General features: G+C 37.6%; 1 protein-coding gene across 1 annotated transcript in view; it reads right to left on the bottom strand.

The window, feature by feature from the left end:
- Positions 1-24,805, bottom strand: part of LOC136031094 (dolichol kinase-like) — a 58,324-nt gene that overhangs the window by 14,179 nt on the left and 19,340 nt on the right. The window contains exons 3-6 of the mRNA XM_065710376.1: positions 24,219-24,427; positions 18,186-18,374; positions 13,583-13,849; positions 12,048-12,318 (exon numbers count right to left, since the gene is read on the bottom strand). Coding sequence (XP_065566448.1) covers positions 12,048-12,318; positions 13,583-13,849; positions 18,186-18,374; positions 24,219-24,427 — 936 coding nt within the window. The remainder of the gene's footprint in view (positions 1-12,047; positions 12,319-13,582; positions 13,850-18,185; positions 18,375-24,218; positions 24,428-24,805) is intronic.

Raw genomic sequence — 24,805 nt, 5'->3', positions numbered from 1 at the left:
CATAATCTATGAAAATGAGGACCAAAGGTGTTTGATAACACAGGCACTTCTCAACAATTAACTAAAGAGTGAAAATCTGGTCGACAAACCCTCTACTTTTTCTAAAACCACACTATTCTTCTCTTAAAACTTTGTCTACAGCCTCGCTCAGTCTAAAAAGTATTATATTGCTAAGTAATTTGCCTCCTACAGAGACCAGACTAATGCCTCGATAATTACCACATTCACTCTTATGACATTTCTTGTACAGTGGTTTCATTAAGGTTTTCCTAAAATCGGTAGGTGCTTCCCCTCTTTCAAAAATCATATTTCAATAATTCAATAATCTTCAATAATTCAATAATTTCAATAATCTTCAGTAACTTATTTCTAACCTGAGAGCCACCATATTTAAGAAACTCATTTATCACACTACCACCTGGAAGCTTATTATTTTTGAATCCTTTTAGCTCTGTTGCTAATTTTTTCTCACAAAACAAATCTTCCTTCACATCAAAGGTATCATATTTTTTTCATTTTTCTCTCTATCTTTTCCTTCTACTCTATCTCAGCTTAGCACATTCTCAAAATGTTCTGCCCATTTCTCTTAAACTCTTTCCTTATCACTAATATGGCCCTGTTCCTATCTTTAACTGGGACAAGTCCGGACTGTTTATTCCCTCTCAATTTATTAACATATCAGCACAATATTTTGTTATTATGCCTTCTAGCTGTATCTTCCAGATCCTCGGCAATTTTATCCATGGCCAACATGTCTTTGGGGACGACTTACTCCCTCGCAGTCCCCGTGGGAGGGGCTGCAAGTTACAAACTTTGACCTGTGTTTACATGTTCCATACTTCCCAGTAATGGTTACTGGGAAGTGTACAGACGTTTTCAAGGGGATTTTTTTGGTTTGGGGGGAGAGTTGAGGGGGGGGGGTTACGTGGGAGGATCTTTCCATGGAGGAACTTCTCATGGGGGAAGAGACTTTCAATGGAGGGGGCGCAGGATTTTTTAGCATTATTTAAAAAAAAATGAAAAAATGAATATGAAAAGTTTTTTCTACTGAAAGTGAGGAGCAGCATTAATACTTAAAACGAACAGAAATTATTACGCATATGAGGGGTTTACCTCCTCGTAACACCTCGCTCTTTACGCTAAATTATTTTTAGCAATTTCAACTATTTATTCTACGGCCTTTGTGATTAAGGGGTCATTCTTAAGGAATTGGGACAAAATTTAAGCTTTAGTGTAAAGAGCGAGGTATCGACGAGGGGTGAGCCCCCTCATATCTATCTATCTTCTATATATATAAAAATAAGTTGTTTGTATGTTATGTCTGTTACACTTTGTCTGTTACGCCAGATTATATCTTCTATATATATATAAAAATAAGTTGTATGTATTTTTGTGTTGAGGGTTTAAATGCAAAAACTGGGAATTGCATAAATATTTCGAAATATTTTGACAATAGATTAATGTAATTTGAAAACCTTAAAAAAGATACTTAAAATTCTGAGGTTTATTATAAATTGTTGAGCTTTAGCAAGCTTGGCATGTGAAGATTTTTCTAACTGTCAATGTTATAGAATGTTACCAAAAAGTAAAACCAGGCTTGCGGTTCAAAGAGAAAGGTCCAGATTAGGAATGTGCAATTTACGTCAACGAAGGCGTGTCGAGGAACTACCAGAGCAATGCGAAACCAGACTTGCTGCTGAAAGAGAAAGTAAAAAAAGAAGGCGTGTCGAGGAATCACAAGAGCAACATGAAAACAGGCTTGCAGCTTCAAGAGATAATGCTAGATTAGGAATGTGCAATTTACGTCAACGAAGGCGTGTCGAGGAACTACCAGAGCAACGCGAAACCACACTTGCTGCTAAAAGAGAAAGTGAAAAAAGAAGGCGTGTCGAGGAATCACAAGAGCAACGTGAAAACAGGCTCGCGGCTTCAAGAGATAATGCCAAAAGAAAGCGTGCAAAGGAATCACAAAAGGAATCACAAGAGCAACATGAAAATTATCGCATGGCATTCAGGTACAGCCCAGTCGATGATTATAGTAGACTAGCAGTTGGGGTGGCGCTTCGCGACCCCCCAAGCCCCCCCCGCGCGCGTAAGTCGTTACGCGCCATATTAGTTACGCGCCATTGTAGTTGTGTCCCTGTGTCCCACCTGTGAATAGATATATATATATATATATATATATATATATATATATATATATATATATATATATATATATATATATATATATATATATATATATATATATGTTTTTAACTACGTAAAACATGGGAATATACAACATTCTTCGCTGTCCCATTGTCAATGCATATAAATAGATTGTCAGGTTTACTGACTCTTGAACATGCAACATATAATTGTCCATAGGAAAAACAATCCGTATTCAGATCTATACCTCATTATTCTAATGATGTGTCCCTGTGTCCCGGTCGTCATTTATATTTCCTGTGTCCCGGTCGTCATTTGTGTCCCGGTGTCCCAGTTTGTAATCTCTCTCTGAGTGTCCCGGTCGTCATTTATATTCCCTGTGTCCCGGTGTCCCGGTCGTCATTTGTGTCCCGGTCGTCATTTGTGTCCCGGTCGTCATTTGTGTCCCGGTCTGTAATTTATATTCGAACAGTCCCTGTGTCCCGGTCGTCATTTATATATCCCGCCTGTGCCCCCGGCGTCCCCGTTGTAGTTGTGTCCCTGTGTCCCGGTCGTCATTTATATTCCCTGTGTCCCGGTCGTGATTTGTGTCCGGGTGTCCCAGTCTGTGATTTCTCTTTGAGGTTCCCGGTCGTCATTTAGATTCCCTGTGTCCCGGTCGTCATTTGTGTCCCGGTATGTAATTTCATCAGTCGACAAACAACTTCATGACGCATACAGCTCAATCCTTAAAATGACGTCAGTCGACAAACATGACGTCAGTCGACACCTAAACATGAGGTCACTCGACACACACACACACACAGAGACAACTTATTTATATATATATAGATGTGTTCAAATCGGGACTAAAATTTGTCCCTACTGCAAGGCCTTGAAATTTAATGGTGAAACAATGGGAATGTGTTGCACCTCAGGGAAAGTTAAACTTCCTCTACTGGCTGCACCCCCAGAGCCATTGAAGACTTTGCTTACTGGAACTACGTCAGAATCTAAGCGTTTTTTTTATCAAACATCAGAAAATATAACTCATGTTTCCAAATGACGTCGTTTGGTGCTCAAATCGAAAATCAAGATCAATTTATGCCTACTTTCAAAGTAAAAGGGCAAATTTATCATAGAGCAGGGTCCCTTCTACCATTCTCAGGCGAGAATCATAAATTTTTACAATTGTACTTCATCAGTGATAGAAATTCTGAATTGAATACACGTTGCGAAATTTCTCCCAACGTTGAAAGGACAATTGTTTCCCAATTGCAACATCTTTTCCACGAAAATAATAATTTAGTGCGTCTGTTCAAAACAGCCATCGATTTGATGCCTGCTGATCCGCATAAAATTGTTATTTCTGCTGACAAAACGCCTCCTGGCCAACATGTGCGTAGATACAATGCTCCTACTATCGACGAAGTGGCAATCGTTATGGTCGGTGATCAGTTTTTACCTCGAGATATTATTCTTCATAAGCGGAACGCTCAGTTGGTAAGAATTGCTGAAGCTCATCGATGCTACGATGCCCTACACTATCCTATCATTTTTTGGGATGGAGCCGACGGCTATCACTTTAATATTAAATTGATGAATCCAGCCACTAACAAAGAAATGAATAAGAAATGCAGTGCAATGTATTATTATTCCTATAGAGTAAGGATTCGGCAGGATGAAGACAATTGTATTTTAAAATGTCGTCGATTGTTTCACCAATACGTCTTTGATATGTATGCAAAAATTGAATCAGAACGTTTGCTATATATCCGTCTGAATCAGACCAAGCTCCGCTCTGAACAATACATTCATTTGCGAGATGCAGTTGTAAATGCTGGCAGTCCCCGTCATATGCATGAATATGCTCAAGATGCTATTGCGTATGTTCGTCTCTATGGTCGTCCAGATTTATTTATTACATTTACATGTAATCAATCTTGGGACGAGATACAGCAGCTTTTACTTCAAGGACAATCGGTGGTTCATAGACATGACATTACGGCCCGTGTCTTCCGGCAAAAGTTGAAATCACTGATAAACTACATCGTAAAACTTGAAGTGTTTGGGTCAGTGCGGTGCTGGATGTACCCAGTAGAATGGCAAAAACGAGGTTTGCCACACGCACATATACTAATCTGGCTACATAATAAAATTACTTCTAACGAAATTGATGATGTGATTTCCGCTGAAATACCTGATGAAAATGTCGATAAGGGGTTATATGATATCGTTGTAAAAAATATGATACATGGACCTTGCGGTGCACTGAACGAAAATTCACCATGCATGGCCAAAGGAAGGTGCACGAAGCAATATCCTCGACTTTTAGTATACAACACAATTACTGGCAATGATGGTTACCCACAATATAGAAGAAGATCTACTGAAGATGGCGGTAAAACAGCAATAATAAAGAAGCGTAATGGTACCACCATCGAAATAGATAACCAGTGGGTTGTTCCATATTCCCCATTATTATCAAAAACATTTAATGCACACATAAACGTTGAATACTGTAACTCCGTAAAGGCAATCAAATATATATGTAAATACGTCAACTAAGGCAGTGACATGGCAGTTTTTGGCTTGCAGTCCGAAATCAAAGATATCGACGAAATCGTACAATATCAGGCTGGAAGATACATAAGCAGTAATGAAGCTGTTTGGCGAATTCTTTCATTTCCGATACATGAACGTAGTCCAGCTGTTGTTCACTTAGCGGTAAGAATGGTCAACGTGTTTATTTTTCGGAATCCAATGTGCAACAAAGAGCCCTGAATCCACCGGATACAAAGTTAACTGCTTTCTTTTCGCTATACAAAAATGATTCTTTTTCAAAAAAACTGCTGTATAATGAAGTGCCTTCGTATTACACGTGGAATACTAAAAACAAAGTATTTGAACGTCGAAAACAGGGTAAGTCAGTCGACGGCCAACCTACCATCTTCAAAGATACCACGATAGGAAGACTCTACACCGTTCACCCCAATCAACATGAATGCTTCTTTCTACGCCTGCTTTTGGTGAATGTACCCGGTCCAACGTCCTTTGAGTATTTGAGAACTGTAAACGGTACTATACATGACACTTACCGTAGTGCATGCCAAGCTCTGAATTTATTGGAGAATGACCAACACTGGGATAACTGCATCAATGACGCGTGCGAAACGTCAACTCCAAGTCGAATTCGTACATTATTTGGCATCATACTAACAACTTGCTCTCCGTCAGCTCGAACAGAGTTATGGGAAAAACATAAATCAAAAATGACCGAAGATATACTCCATCGAAAACGGTTAGAGACGTCAGATATGACTTTTGATTTTACATCAGAAATTTATAACTACACTTTAGTTATTATAGAAGATTTGGCGTATGTATGGCAAACAATCCTCTTCAGGATTTGGGAATGCCTTCACCTAATCGTACCACTGCGGTTTCGACATGTGTAGAATTGGATCGTGAACAAAGTTACAGTACGAGTGATCTATTGTCGTATGTACAAAATAACATTTCCAAGTTAACGTCGGAACAAAAAGACATTTATGATACGATAATGCATTGTGTCGATAACAACGCTGGAGAAATTTTCTTTTTGGATGCGCCAGGAGGTACTGGTAAAACGTTTGTGATAAAACTGATTCTGGCATCAATACGATCAAAAAATGATATAGCGTTGGCAATTGCGTCGTCCGGAATAGCCGCAACGTTGCTGCCTGGTGGAAGAACTGCTCATTCCGCTTTGAAATTGCCTCTGAATTTGCATTCTACAGAAACTCCCACGTGCAATATTTCCAAATCATCTGGGATGGGTAAAGTATTGCAGCAATGCAAACTTATTATTTGGGACGAGTGCACAATGGCACACAAAAAATCGCTCGAGGCTCTGGATCAATGTTTGAAAGATTTGCGAGGGAATTCGAAACCCTTTGGCAGCACATTAATATTGCTTGCGGGTGATTTCAGGCAAACATTACCTATAATACCTAGATCAACCCCTGCAGACGAAATGAATGCTTGCCTGAAAAATTCTAATTTATGGGCACACGTAAAAACATTAAAATTAACTACAAATATGCGTGTCCGATTGCAAAACGATGACTCTGGTCAAACATTTTCAGATCAATTGCTGGCAATTGGAAACAGAAAGCTCCCAGTAGACTCAATTTCAGGACGTATACAACTACCTGCTGAATTCTGTAATTTAGTGACGTCCAAAAATGAATTGATTGAAAAAGTATTTCCGAATATTCTAAACAATTATAAAAATAATAAATGGCTAAGTGAAAGAGCGATTCTTGCACTCCAAAATATAGACGTCCACGAAATCAACAATATTGTTTTGACCAAGATTCGAGACCAGGCAGTCCTTTACAAGTCAGTCGACACAGTTTTGGAACCAAATGAGGCGGTTAATTATCCATCTGAATTTTTAAATTCCGTGGATCTTTCAGGGTTTCCACCACACGTGCTACAACTAAAAATAGGCGTACCAATAATACTGTTAAGAAATATCAACCCACCAAAGCTTTGCAATGGCACGCGACTTGCCGTAAAAAAAAAACAATGGAAAACGTAATAGAGGCCACAATCTTGACAGGGCCTTTTGAGGGTGAGGCTGTTCTTATTCCTCGCATTCCCATGATTCCAACGGATCTGCCTTTTCAATTTAAAAGATTTTAATTCCCAATTCGATTAGCATTTGCAATCACCATCAACAAAGCTCAAATTCAATCATTAGAAAAATGTGGTATAGATCTTAATACTGATTGTTTTTCCCATGGACAATTGTACGTTGCATGTTCGAGGGTCGGTAAACCCGACAATCGATTTATATGCAGCGACAATTGGACAGCGAAGAATGTTGTACGTAGTTCAAAACACATATATAAATCTATCAATATTCATAGGTGGTACACAGGGACACAACTACAATGGCGCGTAACTAATATGGCACGTAACGACTTACGCGCGCGGGGGGGGGGGTCAACGCGCCCCCACCAACTAGGTGTTGGGGTGGCGCGAAGCGCCACCCCAACAGCTAGTACGCAACATACGAATATAGAAGTTCGCTACGTAATTTAATTCGTAAGTTACATATATTTTTTACTTATGAAAACGTTAGTAAAAAATTAAAAGTTGTAGTTGCCTTTTTATGTAATCAAAAGATTGGAGGGCAACTAGGCCTCCTCTCTCGCTCCTTTTTTCTCAAAATCTTCCAATTATAACAATGAAAAACCCATTTAGCCCAAAAAAATTAATATACAAATTTCGTTTTAATTATTTATGCGCGGAGAGCCAAGATAAAAAAAAGGCATTAATTTAAAAACGTCCAGAAAAAAAACAAGTTTTTTTTTAAATGAAAGAAAGGAGCGACATTAAAACTTAAAACGAACAGAAATTACTGCGTATATGAAAGGGGCTTTTTGTCCTCAACGCCTCGCTCTTTACGCTGAAGTTTTTAAAATTTTTAAGAAGTCGAGTTAAGAGAAAGAGTCAAACTTTAGCGCAAAGAGCGAGGCGTTGAGGACGAAAAGCCCCTTTAATATACGGAGTAATTTCTGTTCGTTTGAAGTTTTAATGTCGCTCCTTACTTTCATTTAAAAAAACTTTTTTTTTAATCATTTAAAAAGGGCACTAGATCTATGATTTCCGTTTGAATAACACCTTTCCCGATATTTTAAGATTGCTGACTTGATCACCCAGGGAAAAACAACAACAACAACAAAATAACCCATCCTTCCTTCTGCCAAAAAAAATATAAGACTACATTTTTGCAGTTTGGAGTTTGAAACTTCTACAATAGGGTTCTCGGATGGTGTGATTTTTATTAAGATTCCTTGACTTTAAGGGTTGTTTCTCCCCTTTTTCAAAAATCAGCCAATTTTTTTTGGCTCGTAGGTTTTTATGAGTAGCACTAAACTTAATAAATCTTATGTATTTGGAATCAGCATAATAAGCCAGTTAAAATATTCTCTTGATATCCTGATATCCACTTTTAAATTTCGGTTACTATTGAGCCGCAACGCTACTTACTTACAGTTTGTTACCATGGACAGTTTGATAAAGGTACGTTAAAATAAGGGTTCGTCTTGAACTGCATAAAGTAGGAGTTTAAGAGCGTTTGCCGAGTCAACCTTATTTTCACCATTCTTTATAACAACTTGTCAAGGTTATGACACCAGGGTTGCCAAAGGGACACTTTTAGTGCTTTTTTGACACTTTTTCACCCTGGGTGACACCCTGCCACTATTGGGTGAAAAAAGGCAACTTTTTGAAAAAAAGGACACTTTTTGGCATTTTTTCAAAATCAATACCATATGCATTTATTTTCAGTTTTTTATGGCTCTTGGTATTAACCAAGTGACATATAGCAATCGCAAATTCTGTCGGTCTGTCTGTCGGTCCCGGTTTTGCTACTTTAGATACTTCCAGGTAGGTTAGGACGGTGACATTTGGAAGGCGTATCAGGGGCCGGACTAGATTAAATTAGAAATAGTCATTTTCCCGATTTGACCTTCTGGGGGAGAATGGGGGGCTGGTTAATTCGGAAAAAATAAAAAAAAATGAAGCATTTTTAACTTACGAACAGTTGATCAGATCTTAATGAAACTTGATGTTTGGAATGGTATCGTGTCTCAGAGCTCTTATTTTAAATCCCGATCGGATCTGGTGGCATTGGGGGGAGTTGGGAGGGGGAAACCTAAAATCTTGGAAAACACTTAGAGTGGAGGGATCGGGATGAAACTTGGTGGGAAAAATAAGCAAAAGTCCTAGATACATGATTAACGTAACCGGAACGGATCCGCTCTCTTTGGGGTAGTTGGGGGGGGGGGGGTAATTCTGAAAAATTATAAAAACATGAGGTATTTTTAACTTACGAACGGGTGATTGGATCTCAATGAAATTTGATGTTTAGAAAAATATATGTGTCTCAGAGCTCTTATTATAAATCCCGACCGGATCTGGTAACATTGGGGGGAGTTTGGGGGGACCTAAAATCATGGAAAGCGCTTAGAGTGGAGGGATCGAGATGAAACTTGGTGGGAAAAATAATCAGAAGTCTTGGATACGTGATTGACATAATTGGAACGGATCCGATCTATTGGGGAGGGGGGGGGGGTTTAATTCTGAAAAATTAGAAAAAAATGACGTATTTTTAACTTACTAAGGAGTGATCGGATCTTCATGAAACTTCATATTTAGAAGGACCTCGTAACTCGGATCTCTTATTGCAAATCTTAACCGAATCTAGCGTCATTGGGGGGCAGTTTGGGGGGGGGAGGGAAACAGAAATCTTAAAAAATACTAATAGTGGAGAGATCGGGATGAAACTTGATGGGAAGAATAAGCACAAATTCTAGATACGTGATTGATATAATTGGAACGGATCCGTTCTCTTTGGAGGAGCTGGGGGGTGTTAATTTCGAAGAATTAGAAAAATTAAGGTATTTTTAACTTAAGAAAGGGTGACTGGATCTTAATGAAATTTGATATTTAGAAGTAATTCATGTCTCAGAGCTCTTATTTCAAATCCCGACCAGATCTGAGCGGAGGAATCGGGATGAAGTTTGGTGGATAGAATAAGCAAATGTCGTAGATATGTGATTGCCGTAACCGTACTAGATTCACTCTCTTTGGGGGAGTTGGGGAGAGGGGCTCAGTGCTTTGGCGAGTTTGGTGCTTCTGGACGTGCTAAGACGATGAAAATTAGTAGGCGTGTCAGGGAGTTGCACAAATTGACTAGATAAAGTCGTTTTCCCAGATTCGACCATCTGGGGGGCTAAAGGGAGAGGAAAAATTAGAAAAAATGAGGTATTTATAACTTAAGAGTGGGTGATTAGATCTTAATGAATTTTTATATTTAGAAGGACATCGTGACTCAGAGCTCTTATTTTAAATTCCGACCGACATTAATCCTCTGATTTTCCTTTTAAATCAATCCATTGATTCTTAGAATTTTGTTAGAGCTCATACCATATGAGCTCTTGGCTCTTAGCTCTTCTTGCCTCGTCACAAGTGCCATATGAGCTCTTAGCTCTTGTTCTTAACTGCAACTGCTTTTAATTTGTGATTTATGCTTTTCAGGTTTGTTTTCGTCTTAGGGATTTTTTTTATAGTGTCCGCACTACTTTCCTTTTCAAAATCGCGAAAATTCAAACGCGGTGAAACATGTGACTTCAAGTCACATGATCCTGAAGTCTGGTGGTCAAGAGCTAGTGTCCTCACCATCTTATTTTTGGAAGCTCTTGTTAGATGTGAAGAATTCCGACGGCACTCTCAAATTCTTTGAACTATCAAACTTTATGTTGAACTTATGCGCGTTACCTCACTCAAATGCTGGTGCCGAAAGACAGTTTTCTCAACTAACAAACATTAAAACTAAGTTGCGAAATCGGTTGGAGGTGAAAACTGTGGATTCCCTCATGCATGTAAAGCAGATGGTTAGTCGTAGTGCTGCGTCGGTGGATCGGTGGCAGATTCTGCCAATATTACTTAACAACTTTTCGAGGTGGTACTGCAAGGCTGACGACAAGGATGAGCAAATAGAGAGTGAACCTGACCTATTTGACTGACCAATCAGAAAACCAAATAACTGAAATCAAATTGCAGTAGCCGAAGTTTTTTTCTCCAAAATGGTTAACCACTAGAAATTGTTTTGTTTTTTTTCAAAAACGAAAGCTGAAGCTTTGAACAGATTTCTTGTACAGGAATTTTGCATTAAAGTTTCCTTCATACTCTCACATTCTTGTAATTTTCTCCTTTCTTTCCTGAAAAACTTGGCCTTTTCTGAACCCAGGGTGTGGCTGGACCTCTGTATAACGCTTCTGAATTGGAATCCGATTCATTCTGTATCTGCTCACTTTTCGTAAGCCTCCATAACATGGAATGCACCGTATGTGAAATCCAGCACAGTTTTTTTTTTTTTTTATAAAGGCCTCTTCATGCTGTCTAGGTTTTTCGGTTCGGTCCATCTTGAGCCACGAAGATGGCAAAGGCCTGGCGCAAAATATTTTGGATTTGCTTAGACATTTGTTGTGCACCATTCTGGTTTTTGTGAAAAGGATTGCGATTAAATGAGCCTTTCCATTGTCTTTTACAGACGCCGTCGACCTCTTCTCAGAAGAAAGAGAGAAACGGATTTTCCGAAAGAGAAAGGAGAGAAACTCTTCTCAGAGTGGGCTGAGACAAATGGATTTTCCTCGAAAAACCATATCTATTCTTGACACCAAAAAGCCTTTTTCTTTGGTTTTCTGTGCTTTTTCTTTTTTATTTCAACATTTGATTGAGCACATGTGATATTTGTCTTGTCACTATTTGCAAAGAATTTGACATTTCTTTGTTTTTTGAAGAATAAATTAGCTTTATACAGAACAAGTGATGTTTGTCTTGTCATTATTTCTCTCCTTATCAAGTTTGATCTTTTAGTTAATTGATCTCATGAATACATCGTATATTCCAGGCATAATCTTGTTGTGTCTTCTCTAGTAAACAATTAAAGTGGCTATATCATCTTTCAAGCATAATTCATTTTTCTTCAGCGTGACCACAAAATTCGACGTCAAAATTGGGACTTCCGAATCATTATAAATTCTCAAAACCTTCTTTTTGGCACTGAAAGAGCTTTTAAAAAAAAATAAAGGAAAAAATATTTCATTTCAGGAGAAAGGAACCATTTTCTTTCTTTAATTACGGCCTAGATATTTTAACGTTAGTCTCAAGTAAGACGTTGAAGCTTCAGCGTCCACAAATTTAAGTAGTTTATTTAAATTTAAGTAATTTAAGAAGTTTATCCACCTATTTTTATTTTAATCATTATTCAATGTCATTGAAAATATTATCAAAGAAATAAAGGCAAACATAATTTCGTAAACCTCTCGATTATAATCCATTATTATTAGTATTCTCACCCGGCCATCTATTTCTTCCAAAGTACACTCCAACCAATCCAGCAGCTGTGTCTCCAACACCAAGTGTCAGGACACCTGCGGCCATGGGAAGAACTGCCGAATAATCTTGCTTCTCGAAAGGGAGGGGATAGAGCCACATCGGAGCAGAGCATCCGAGTAATAAATAGATGTTAGTTAAAACCAGCATCCCACTGTCTTTCTCATCAAGAAGAGGTTTAAAGCTTGCAAATATTAATGGTCCAAAAGGTGGTATTTGCAAGAGTCGAACTACCTGAAAACACGGGAGTTGTTTAGAGATACGAGAAATGAGGTCTTCTCTTGTTAAATTAATGAAATCTACAAAAATACAACAAGGACAGCTGACATACAATACAAGCTACTAATTTTAGCTTTAATCATAGGATGGAACTTTTTGTTGAATTCTGTTCGCAAAATTATGAGTTTGAGTATGGATCATAAAGCGAGTATAGAATATTGGTTAAACAAAATATAATAAATAAGCTATTCACTTATCGTTTCTGAAACTCCATAAAATACATAGAGGACATCTGAAAACCGGCCTAATGAACGGAGAACTTCGTTAAGCTGGCCATTGAAACGAAAAAACAAAATAAACTATTCAATGGCCAGGAGTTTTATAATTGTTATTATGGAGTTTCGTTATGAATATGCAACACTCCAAATTTCATTTCAACAGCTGCATCTCATATCCATAATACCAAAGCAATGTGTTTCTATTGACAAATTTGTATTGGTTCCGTTTTAAAACAGAGTAAACAAACTCATTTTTCGGTCGGGAAGAATTCCCTTGAGAATAAGTATATGCTCTCTAAATTGTGTTAGAAATGAATAATTATAAATGTGTCTTTAATACATATCTGAAATAAAATATTTATAGTTTTTAAGAGACCAATGTTTTCTAAGAGCGACACGTATTGTTTCATTTTCATAAATTGATATACGTGCTCAGTATATTTTATCTGCGCACTTACTAAGCGACCTTGGAATTTCAAAGATTTTATTCTTTTCTTGCTAAAACTAAACTATGAAATTAATGTCTTGACATTTTGGGCAGCTTATAGGACATAACACGATCGATAACAAAAATAGACGTAAATTATTCAAAATGTTCATTTTCTGATCAGTCATAACAAGGCATAATAAGATAAGGCTAGGGTCTGACAGAAAACGGCCTATTTTCTATAAACATTACTACGTGAGATCTGGTAGGCATTTCTGATTAAACGAAGAATTTACAGAAGTCGTCTTAGAAAAACTTTAAACAGCGATACCTCTTGATTACTTATAGAAAAGGATACCAATTGTACATTTTTATCAATGCATAAAAGGAAAGATTTTGTTCAATAAAAAAAAAAAAAAAAAAAAATGTCTGCAGGGAAACGAATTTATCAAACATTCGACTGAAATAAAAGTGTAACAGATTATTTAAGAAATCTTTCTTTCATAAAACGACGAGAAGCTCGATTAGCAAAGCGGGATTGATCACTAACAAAGTCTAGGCCATGTTTCATTACCTCAACGATTATAAATAAGGCCAGAATGACTCCTGTAGAAAAATATACAAGTTCTGGATCCCAAAGCAGCCCAGGCACATCTACGCATACGATTAACACATGGAAAACCTTTCGCAGAACTGTAAGCGGAATTTGGGACTTAGTCTTAGGTTCAGCTTCTTTCTTTTCAACAACTTCAGCTATCGATCTCTCCGTATTTTCTTGGGAGTATATCACAAATGAAACAGCTGCAATACAAAGTATGGCAAACCATACAATCAATAGTACCTGTAATTCAATTTAAAAAAAAAATTAAAATTGACAAAATGTAGAAATCCTAAATAAGAAAATACTATTTTTCTGAAAGATCGTAGAAAGAATAAAGAGGGAAGAAATTTGAGAAGGAAAAAAAGGTTTACAACAAAGAATGAGAGAACTAAGTAGAGCAAACTATGAAAATATGGCCAATGAAGTTAAAAGTACAATAAAGACATGAAAAAAATTGGTGGACCTTTAAAAAATTGCAACAAAAATGATTTTTATGACATTCGATAGAGAAAACCACTTATTAACATGTCTAAAATCGGCATCGCTACTCCTAGGTGAAATCGGTCAAATTCATTCATAAAGTGCAGAGGAGGGGCCAGATAGATAATAGTTCATTACACGATAACACATAAGAAAAGCTATCTTTTGTGGGGTTATTACGGTCGTAGATTAAGGAAGTGAATGTAAAAACGTCTTATCATCAGTACAACAGGGATATTTTTGGAAATTTCTCTTAGTGTTTGAAATGGGAGGGGTTATCTCTGAAAAAACAATGACACATCCTATTTTAGTGAGTAAGATGTTCTTTCTAGGGTTTTCTTGGTCTTAGGAAATGAAAACGGGAAAGATAGGATTTAGAACCAAGAAAAACTGACACCTATGCTAGTGATTGACAAATGATAAAAAACACAGATGTGAGTATTGGGATTGGTAACTGGAAACAGATATTGTTGTCATACTTGTCAAGCCTTCAAAGTACAGACTATAAAATCTCAAATGCCATCCTTATCGTGAGCCAGACTTGTTGTGGATCGCTTATTGGTACCTAAAAGCTTCCCGGCCTGCTTTGAATGGGTTTATACACGCAATAGCTCAAGGACCAGCTGCAAAAATAGATATCGTACTACTTTTGCAGCTGGTTCCCATGATCGATGGTTCTTCGAGTAGTGGGTCGTGCATTTATTCTTCCTGGATGTTAATTGCCGAGCATGGGGAGACATTGGACTCGGGCCTATCTTAGCGTTTGAACAGCCTCAATGGTGGAAGTCAATGACGGTAGCTGTGTTCGCTATCGTATCTTCCAACAGAAGACATCAACATCCTCAAAACTTGTGCATCCTCGAGACTTTCTACCAACATGTGCATCTGTGAAGTTTCACGCGCTGTGTGTCTAACATCAGGTCCAAGGCTGGAGTAAAATAGCAGTCTTAACCCTCATCAGCGGGGAATTCGTTGCCAAAAAAAAACTCTTGATTCCGATGATGACTAATTTATCTCTGGCTCCATTGCAGCCTCTGAAATTTGTGAAGTGCTCCTGTAGGGCGAATAGTTATGACTCAGAAAGATGCTCAGGGGTGAATTGCTCTATTGCTTGCAAATCAAGCAGAGATTTCCTGCCAGAATGCCATGAAACATGACAACGATAACACTGTCTTTCATACCAATGAATTATGAAACTTTTCTCTTTTTTATGTTTGACAAAGTGAAAATAATTAATATCAAAATTATCCTGTTCATTCCAAAATTTTTATATTAATCGATTTTACTACATAATTAAATGGGCAGTATTTTATAAGCAGGGTATTCGATTAAGTTGTTTCTACGCCTTAGTTCCATCTATTCATTCATAAAAAAGACTTTTCTCCACTTAGAGTTCCAGCAAAAGGTTGCAATTCTACAGAAGACGCATGTAATTTATATTTTATAATATTGCACTTGCGGGTGTTTAGCAGGTAATAAGGACTCCTGTTTCACTAAAATATTATATTTCCTTGACTTTCACACTTGCCTTTTCTCATATCAAACTCTAAGGAGGAATTTGCAAAAATATCCTTGTGATGCTGGCAATGGACTCCTTTTACCTTCTTTATCGTTTTCTGCGACCTCAATAATCCCATAGACATCCCTTTCTATGTATTAGCATGAAATAACTTTTTAGCTTTTTCCCCCTCCTCCGTAATTTAAGGGGAAATTGAGATTTAAGAAAGACGAAGAGAAGGTTTCACATGGAAAGAATACAATGGCTAAAGAAATATGGTGATTGACCTCTGTCCAGAGAGTACTCTATTCATAAGGAAATATTGGTTGCATAAACCCATTCCAAGCAGGCCGTGGAACTTATAGGTGCCAAGAAGTGGTCCACAACAAGTAAGGCACAAGATAAGGATGGAGAGGACAGACTTGACAAGTATGGCAACAAAATCTGTTACCTGTTACCGATCCCGGTACTCACAGAAAAAACTTTTTTTATAATTATTACAGTTTCTGTATTTTGGCATTTGCCACTCCATAAATAGGCATAAGTTTTTGTTACTTCCAAGTCTTTTTCTTCCCTTTTTCGTTATCTATGACCAAGAAAATCTTGTATAGAACACCTTACTCACTAAAAGAAGATATGTAATTGTTTTTACGAAGATAATCCGTCCAAATTCAATAAATTACAAATTGAGTTCTGGTCTTGAGAAGGCACGGGGGTTTTCAGTACTACTCATGTTAATTTTTGCCCGTTTTGAGCTTGACTTGGCTATTTATTATAATCTGTGTTCGTTTTGGCTTTCATTTATTATTTGATGCTGATTTGTGGCAGTTTTACACTTGGAAGATTATTTGACTTTATTTCTGCTCATTTTTGGTTAAATAGAGCTCCTTTGAATTTTTTTTTTGAAAAACTTTTTGTGGAAAAGTTTTTTTAAATTAACTTCCGTTTGTTTTTTATTGACATATTCTTTTTCAATGGTCATTCGGTTTTCGAAAAATTGGTCTTTTGGCTCAATTTAGCAACTATAACAAAAGTTTCATATTGTTAATTTCCACTGAATATTCTGTGAAGTAAATTTTCGCTCGTTGTACTAATCGTTCAAATAATCATGTTCAGGGTTAGCAGATGTCATAATAATTATATAAAGAAGGTAGGCACAAAACTATGGCTTTTCACAAAAAAACTTTCTAAGATACCACATGAAAAAACAAACAAACAAAAAAACAAACAAACAAACACCGCTAACCAGAAAAAAACTATTTTTTTTTAATTATGTAAATTTTTTTCCAAATGCTCGTTGTGTAACTTAAAATTTTTTTTTTACTTCAGCCTCCAGATTACGGATTGTCTCTTAGAAGTAGAATAACCATTCTTGATCAAAATTAAAACAAGATACAATATTTCTAGAATATTATTTTTTTTTATTACATAATCATTAAAGGAATACTGTTGAATTATCATATCAACATTAGTAATAAATTTTCCGAAGATATATTTTTATATTTTTTTTTTTAGAGGTAAGCGCTTAATGGAAAAAACCACATGTCAAATTCAACACGCGTGTCAGAGTATTCTTAAAGCCTGGTTTAGATAACAATCCTCTTTTTGTTAGATTACAAAAAACCATAACAACCATGACGCAGAAAAAAAATTCGATAAATTTGAAAAGGGGAGCAAAGAAATCGAAAAATTTATCTCAGTTTTTTGTTTTGAAGTTACGCAATTTTGTTTTGACAAGGTATAGTTTTAGACTTAGAAAGCTGTAGCAAGAAAACATTAGCCCCAAAACATGTTCTTAGATAATTTCTGCAAGGGAGAAATGAGACACCGCCCAACAGAAATAAACAAAGAAAAAGCATCTCGAAGCGTTTTGAGAAGAAAATTAGATACTGGAATGTAAGCTAAACCAATAGATTGAGTTTGTTCAGTTCAAAGACCGAAGTTGTAAGTTTCAATCGAAAGAATATTTGCATACCATCTTTTCGAAAAAAACAATTAAGCACAATTATTTCATGTACAGGATTTTTTTTCTTGAGGATGGAAATTTCTAGTAACGAAATAATAAGTGAAATGGTATGATATCACTGGGCATTTGGGAATAAACATAAAAATCATAATATTTTGTAAAATTGGGCCCGAATCCCCCCATCCCTACATCCCGAAAAAAAAAATTGTTTGATGGGAGTTTTGATGTTTTCCTTAAATATCTCATAGATTCGACAGTTTTCATTTAAAATTTCAAAAGTCTTTTAACTAAACCATAAGCCATGCTCTTATCTTAGACTATGTGATGACCCATGATTTTCAACAAGCCTACTTTTCCTATACAATTTCAGAAATTTTTTTTCATTTGTCAATACTTGTTAAGCAGTATTATTTCGAAAATATCGTTGATAACCAATGGTATTTTCAACAATATTTTAGTAATAAACAAATTAAAATATCTTTTCAAATATGCATAAAATTGTTGCATAAACAGTGGCACAAACAAGTATTTAAAGAGAGGGGAGAGTCTATGAATATTGCCTGAATTAGCAGCTAGAGCCAACTCCCATAACGAACTGAAAATAAAGGAAGAAAATAGAGAAAACCACTTACCCTTTCAGTGGAAGCAGTAAGAAATACAATAATCCATGAGAAAATGTTATGTTTCAACTCAATACTTAGCATTGTCATAAAACCCATAATTGAGGTGCAAAAAAACCAAGGGTAAAATAGGCCAGGATCTCTTAAGGTCGGAACCTTCCACAGCCCAATTACAAATACAAATACAGCAACTAATCCCACCTGAAACAGAAAAGGGACATAAATACAAGAAAGCCACGATTTTTTTCACTAGATAGAGCTTTAGACTGCCAATATTAACATGCTTTCAAGAAAAAGAAATAGCATATACTTTTTAATTAGATATATTTTTAGAATGTAAATCATAGCCTGCTTGCCCCTGATTCTAATATTTATGGACTCCGTTGCCGCCTTCGACTTGATAAGTTGTTGAAAATTCTGAAAAACTCTAGAGATCTACGGAATGCCCCTGAAGTGTATCGAACTGCTTAAGGCATAGTATGAGAAATAAGTGAGCCGAGATTGATTTTACGTAGAAGGCCGCAGATTTCTTGGTTACGTCCGGAGTAAAACAGGGCTGAGCCCTGTCTCCGACTCTGTTCACCTGCTGTGTTGATTCGGTACTTGAGAAGACCCTAAATTTTTATTGCACTTGGTATTTACCAAGTGACATATAGCGACCACAAATTCTGTCGGTCTGTCTGTCCCCGTTTTGCTAGTTTAGGCACTTCCAGATGAGCTAGGACGACAAAATTTGGCTGGCGTATCAGGGACCAGACAAGATTAAATTAGAAATAGTTGTTTCCCGTATTCGGCCATCTGGGGGGGGGGGGTGAAAGAGGGACGGTTAATTCGGAAAAATTCGAAAAAATATGGTACCTTTAACTTACGAAGCAGTAATTAGATCTTTATGAAATTTCATATTTAGAAGAACCTCGTAACTCAGATCTCTTATTTTAAATCCCGACCGGATCCAGTATCGTTGCGGGAGTTTGGGCTGGGAAAAAGGAAATCTTGGAAAACGCTTAGAGTGGAGAGATCAGAATGAAACTTGGTGGGAAGAATAAGCACAAGTCCAAGATACGTGACTGACATGATCGAACCAGATCCGATCTCTTTGGGGGAGTTGGGGGAGGGGGTAATTCAGAAAATTTACAAAAAAGATTTGGTATTTGTAACTTACGAACGGGTGATCAGATCTTAGTGAAATTAGATATTTAGAAGGATCTTGTGCTTAAAAGCTCTTATTTTAAATCCTGACCAGATCTGGTGACATTGGGGGGAGTTGGAGGGGGGAACTGGAAATCTTGGAAAACGTGAAAATTGAGGCATGTTTATCTTATGAAAGAGTGGTCGGATCTTAATGAAACTTGATATATAGAAAGATCTTATGTCTCAGATGCTCTTTTTTCAATTCAAATCGGATCTGGGGACATAGGGGGGTGGATTGGGGAAACAGAAATCTTGGAAACCGGAAATCTCGGAGAACGCTTAGAGTGGATGAAACTTGGCGGGTAGAATAAGCAAATGTCGTAGATACGTGATTGATGTAATCGGACTGGATCCACTCTCTTTGGGGGAGTCCAGGGCTTTGGCGAGTTTGGTGCTTCTGGACGTGCTAGGACGATGAAAATTGCTAGGCGTGCCAGGAACCTGCACAAATTGACTTTAAAAAGTCGTTTTCCCCCATTTGACCATCTGGGGGGCTGAAGGGAGAGGAAAACTTAGAAAAAAAATTGGTATTTTCAACTTAAGAGTGGGTGACCGGATCTTAATGCATTTTGATATTTAGAAGGACCTCATGTCTCAGAGCTTTTATCTTAAATCCCGACCGGCATTAAACCTCTGATTTTCCTTTTAAATCAGTCTATTGATTCTTAGAATTTTGCTAGAGCTCATCCCACATGAGCTCTTGGCTCTTCCGACCTCGTCACAAGTGCCATATGAGCTCTTAGCTCTTGTTATACAGGAAATCAGATTGGGCAGAACATTTCACTTGAAGCCGGGCCGGAAAAAACGCAATTGGGCCAGATCCGGCCCCCCGTTTGAAAGGGCCCACACTGTCATTAAAATAAACAATTGATTTTCGAAATCGTGAAGTGTCCCAATAAGCGTTGCTTCTGAAGAGAGATCATTATCCAGACAAAAACCAATAAAAAAAAACTATGTGATATCAACAATAAATCAGGATAGACTAAACAGTTTAGCAAGAAAAATAGATTTTCAAACCATTTTAGAAGCTTTTGCAGAACAAAAATTTAGAAATATGTAAATTCATGTGCCTATATTCGGTAACGTAAATTTCAAAAGGCATTTTCAGCAGTTTCATAATATCTAGGGGACACAAACGTAAATTAATGTTAGCACAAAATGATTACAAAAAAGAAAAAAAGAGGACAAAACTGTAAGCTCAACATGAACAAACTGAACCATTAAAATGAGACAAGATCAAGACAACGACCTGAAAAACGTAAATGCACGGCGGGTGATAATGAACAACCTGGACCAGTGGTCCTCAAACTTATTTAGACACTGCAAACTTATTTATACCCTTTTTACCCACAATACATTTTAGGTACCCCTTCTCAGTAACCCAAACCTCATTGGCTTGAAAGTCAGTACAGTGAAGACAAATTTTATGACAATAAACTATGCTGATTCTCTTTTGCTAACTGTACACAAAGAACAGTTGGATCAGGTCGATAACTTTACATACCTTGGCTCCTAGCTTTGTTTTTATAGATCATCAGACGCCGATATTCAACAGATATTGCAAAAGCTCAATTCTTTGATTCCCTCAGTAATCCATTGTGGAACTGGCGCAGAATTAATGTACGACTACATTCCGAATCTACTTAGCTTTGTTTCAGAGATTTCTTCTTTATGGACGTGAAACATGGTCGGTAAAACAACTGGATGAAAATACACTGAAGGTGTTCGATCATACCTGTCGGCGAAAAATCCTCAGGATACATCTGCGTGACCACATATCCAACTTAGAGATACAAAGAATGTCCCACATCGAAAGAAACGTTGCCCTTATGATCAAAGAACGTCAAACTGAAATGATTGGGCTATGTTTTACGGGAGCCACCAAAGGAGCTACCTTTCTGAATCATTTTAGTTGAATCCCTTAGCTTATAAAAGAGACAATAAGGAGGACAATACAAAAACTGGTGGAGCCTGGCAAAATCGTATCTCAAACCTAACAACGGGGGGGGGGGGGGGTCATAAAGTTTGGACAAAGATGGACAAACCAGTGGCTCCCACTAGCAGGAGAGCTGGCAGAAGACCGCACTACATGGATCAAACATGTCTCGATGATACTCGATGCGGGAGAAGGTGAAAACACCAGATTCTCGTTACAAGTGCAAGTTAGTAAATACTTCCGAGAAGAAGAAAAAAGCTATACCTTTATAACTTGGCAGAAGTTCAGGCAGAAATTGTAAACGCCCACTCAGACTATAGCAGTCTTAGCATTTTCGATCGGGACTCTATTTCCTTATACTCAGATTTTAGTATAAAATTCTGATTTGCTTTGTTTTCAACGGCTAAACTACGAATTTAAATACTAAAATAACAGGTACAGAACTGAAGCTCCAGCTCGCTAACGAAGATTTGTAGTATTGAATAGTACTACTAATTCAGAACTAATTCCGCTACAAATTAGTAAATACTAATTAGGCTACTGCTAATGCCCCTAGGAGGTTAGGTTAGATATAAATGACAGGGGTCGTTCCAGTGACATGGAATGACTATGGATCCATGCACAACCATAGACCCTTGCCTCCACCCCTATCCTCCAAAGGAAAATCCTGCTTGCACAGCCTCAAAGTGGCGTAGGGGTGGACCTCTCACGTGATCGCCTAACCTGACCTGCATCTGCGAACGGCCTTGCACGGTGCCGATGGCCCGGAGAACTATGCGTCAAACGTATTCCCGAGAAATATTCAATGAAGAAATCCACGAAAAAGAGACCAGCCCATAATACGGCACACCCGGCAGGCGATGCGTCGAAGTTTACGACTCCTCCTTTGAAAAGTAATCGAACCGACACCACCTCGACGATTTTTACTACAGCATTCCTGGGAGGCGATACGTCGGGGGAATTAAGCAACCCCTTCAAAAAGAAGCGAGCCGACACCATCCTGAAAAAAGGACAATCCCTTTCTGTGGGGTACTGAAATTTATGCTCTAAGAAATGCTCGACGACTCAATCAATTATTGCTGGCAAAGAATTAAGTTATGGGCTTGACATTCCCTGTTTGACTGAGACACGTATTAACGACGTCATCGACTCTCAAGAAATAAGAACTCCAAACACTGAAGCTCACTTTCAGTTTCTCAACTCAGGCTCCACGGATGGCTCTGCACTCAGCGGAGTGGGCCTCCTCATCAACCAAGAAGTGGAGTACTCGAATGGGAACCCGTATCTGCTAGGATAGCCGGAGCCCGTTTCAAAAGCCACTTCTTTAATATATCTATGTTATTGTCGTATATGCCCCAACCTGCAATGCCCATGAGTCCCATGTTGATATCTTCGACAATTCCCTAAATGCAGCTCTAAGGAAAGTTCCGAGGAGATATCTTCTGCTCATCGCTGGGGATTTCAACACACGGATAGACCCGAGGATGACCCCCTGAAGGGACTACAATTGTCCCCTTTGGCTTTGGAGCAAGATGCCACCTAGGAATCCGACTGCTACAGTACGCAATGCTCAACAACCTAACGATAGCGAAGGCTTTCTTTAGGGATAAACCTTCACATTTGATTACATTACGGTTCAGAGACGGAAGAGCAAGTGCCCAACTTGACTATATCCTCATATCAAAACGTTGGAAATCCACCGTCTGGAGCTACCGAGTTTACAGCGGGGTAGACACTGGGTCCAAAAACAGGTACGATCACAACCCCCTAGAGCTCTCGATAAGCTCTCGTCGATCTGCAAGACGGAAAAGAGAGCTATACCGCGCCTATATACATCCAAGCTCAAGGACCCAGGTGTAAAGGAAGATTTTCGAATCCAACTGTCTAATTACTTCGCCACACTCGAGGTAGAGGAATCTGTGAGCATCAAACCCTTTCGCCACGGAAAGCGTCGATGTAAGATATTTAAATATTGATCCAATTAATATAATTCTTCTAATAAATAAATCAGTTGTTAAGAAGGGCAATGAGATTTTTACAAGATCACCTAACGATGTGATTAAATACAAGACCAAGGAGAGTTCCGTCAGTGATATCAAACAACAGGATTATTTCAAAAGAGCTAAGAGCTCATGTGGCACTTGTTACGAGGGCGGAAGAGCAAAGAGCTACTATGGTATGGGCTCTGGCAAACTTCTAAGAATAAATAGATTGCTTTAAAAGGAAAATCAGAAGCTTAATGCCGGTCGGGATTTAAAATAAATACTCTGAGTCACGAGGTCCTTCTAAATATCAAAATTCCTTTCTTTGTCCCCACGGTTAGTTTTCCCAGATTAACAGAAAAACTAACAATTTTTTTTAAGTCTTCTGTAATATTCCATTTTCTTTCCTAGTATGTTTCAGCCGTCTTTATTTTCTTGTTAGTTGTATTGTAATCGGTGTTGTGCATCCTTGAGTTCTCCTTTATTCCGTCACTTATCATCGATGGTCTATTTTTACCATTTTTTCTTAATTTTTCAGTGGAATGTATTTAACGTATACCAATTGTTATTAAGAATTAAATTATGATTTTTATTTACTCTGTATAAACCTGGCTTTAAAAGTCAGATTCTGCTTTGTTATACTGTTTTGTTTTAAGTAATTAGCTTAGAAAATCCTATATGATGAAATAGTATATGGAACAAAAAATTAAAACATACATAGTTAGAAAAAAAAATTAAAATGAGTTTATCAGAACACTGGTAGTATTTCTATCTTTTAGATAGATTTACAATTATATCGAATTTGATGAAAAAGAGTGTAAAAATATGCTGCAATGCAAAAACCAACTTTTTTTCTGTTACCAACCATCCATCAATTTTCAAGCAGATAGTTAAGAAACTGAGGCGATAACAAATCTATGAAAAAGAAAAAGAAACCTGTAAAATTTTTGTAGTGTCTTCAATAGTGTGTTCTCCAGCATGAATGAAACAATTATACCCAACTGAGGCTATAAATCCGGCCAGAGCTTGACACAATAGAGAGCATTCGCCAACAGTGAAGCTCTTCCAATAATATTTCATGGTTTCCCTCAACAGTGTGATGAAGAAAAAACAGGTGAATAGCATCAATATACCAACTGGAAGACCTGAAAATAAACAAAAGTCGAGTGCCGTTAAAATTGAGTTCATACTCGAGAGGAAGAGCTAGCGATTAACTGAAAAATGTTCAGTTATCTACTAAACTAAAAGAAGTTAAAACCCTTTGAGACAAAGTTAAAGTTATGAAACAAGAAGAGTACTGGAAAACGAGCTCCTAAGAGGCAAAACTAGGACATCTAATTATTCTTCCCGCCAAGTCTGGTTGAGATCCGAAAATACATTCGTGGATAATCATAAAAAAAAACCCTCCCTTCCAAAAAAAGTCAACACATTCCTTTTCACTATCCAACCGAAGAGAACTGTCTGAGTAGCCATCAACAGTCACTGTCTGAACCTTTTCAGGTTCATTTCTACCCTCACTGTTC

This window comes from Artemia franciscana, chromosome 9 (assembly GCF_032884065.1).
Source record: "Artemia franciscana chromosome 9, ASM3288406v1, whole genome shotgun sequence".
NCBI lineage: Eukaryota > Metazoa > Arthropoda > Branchiopoda > Anostraca > Artemiidae > Artemia > Artemia franciscana.
Note: the sequence above shows the minus strand (reverse complement) of the source record. Positions and strands in the feature narration are given on the sequence as shown.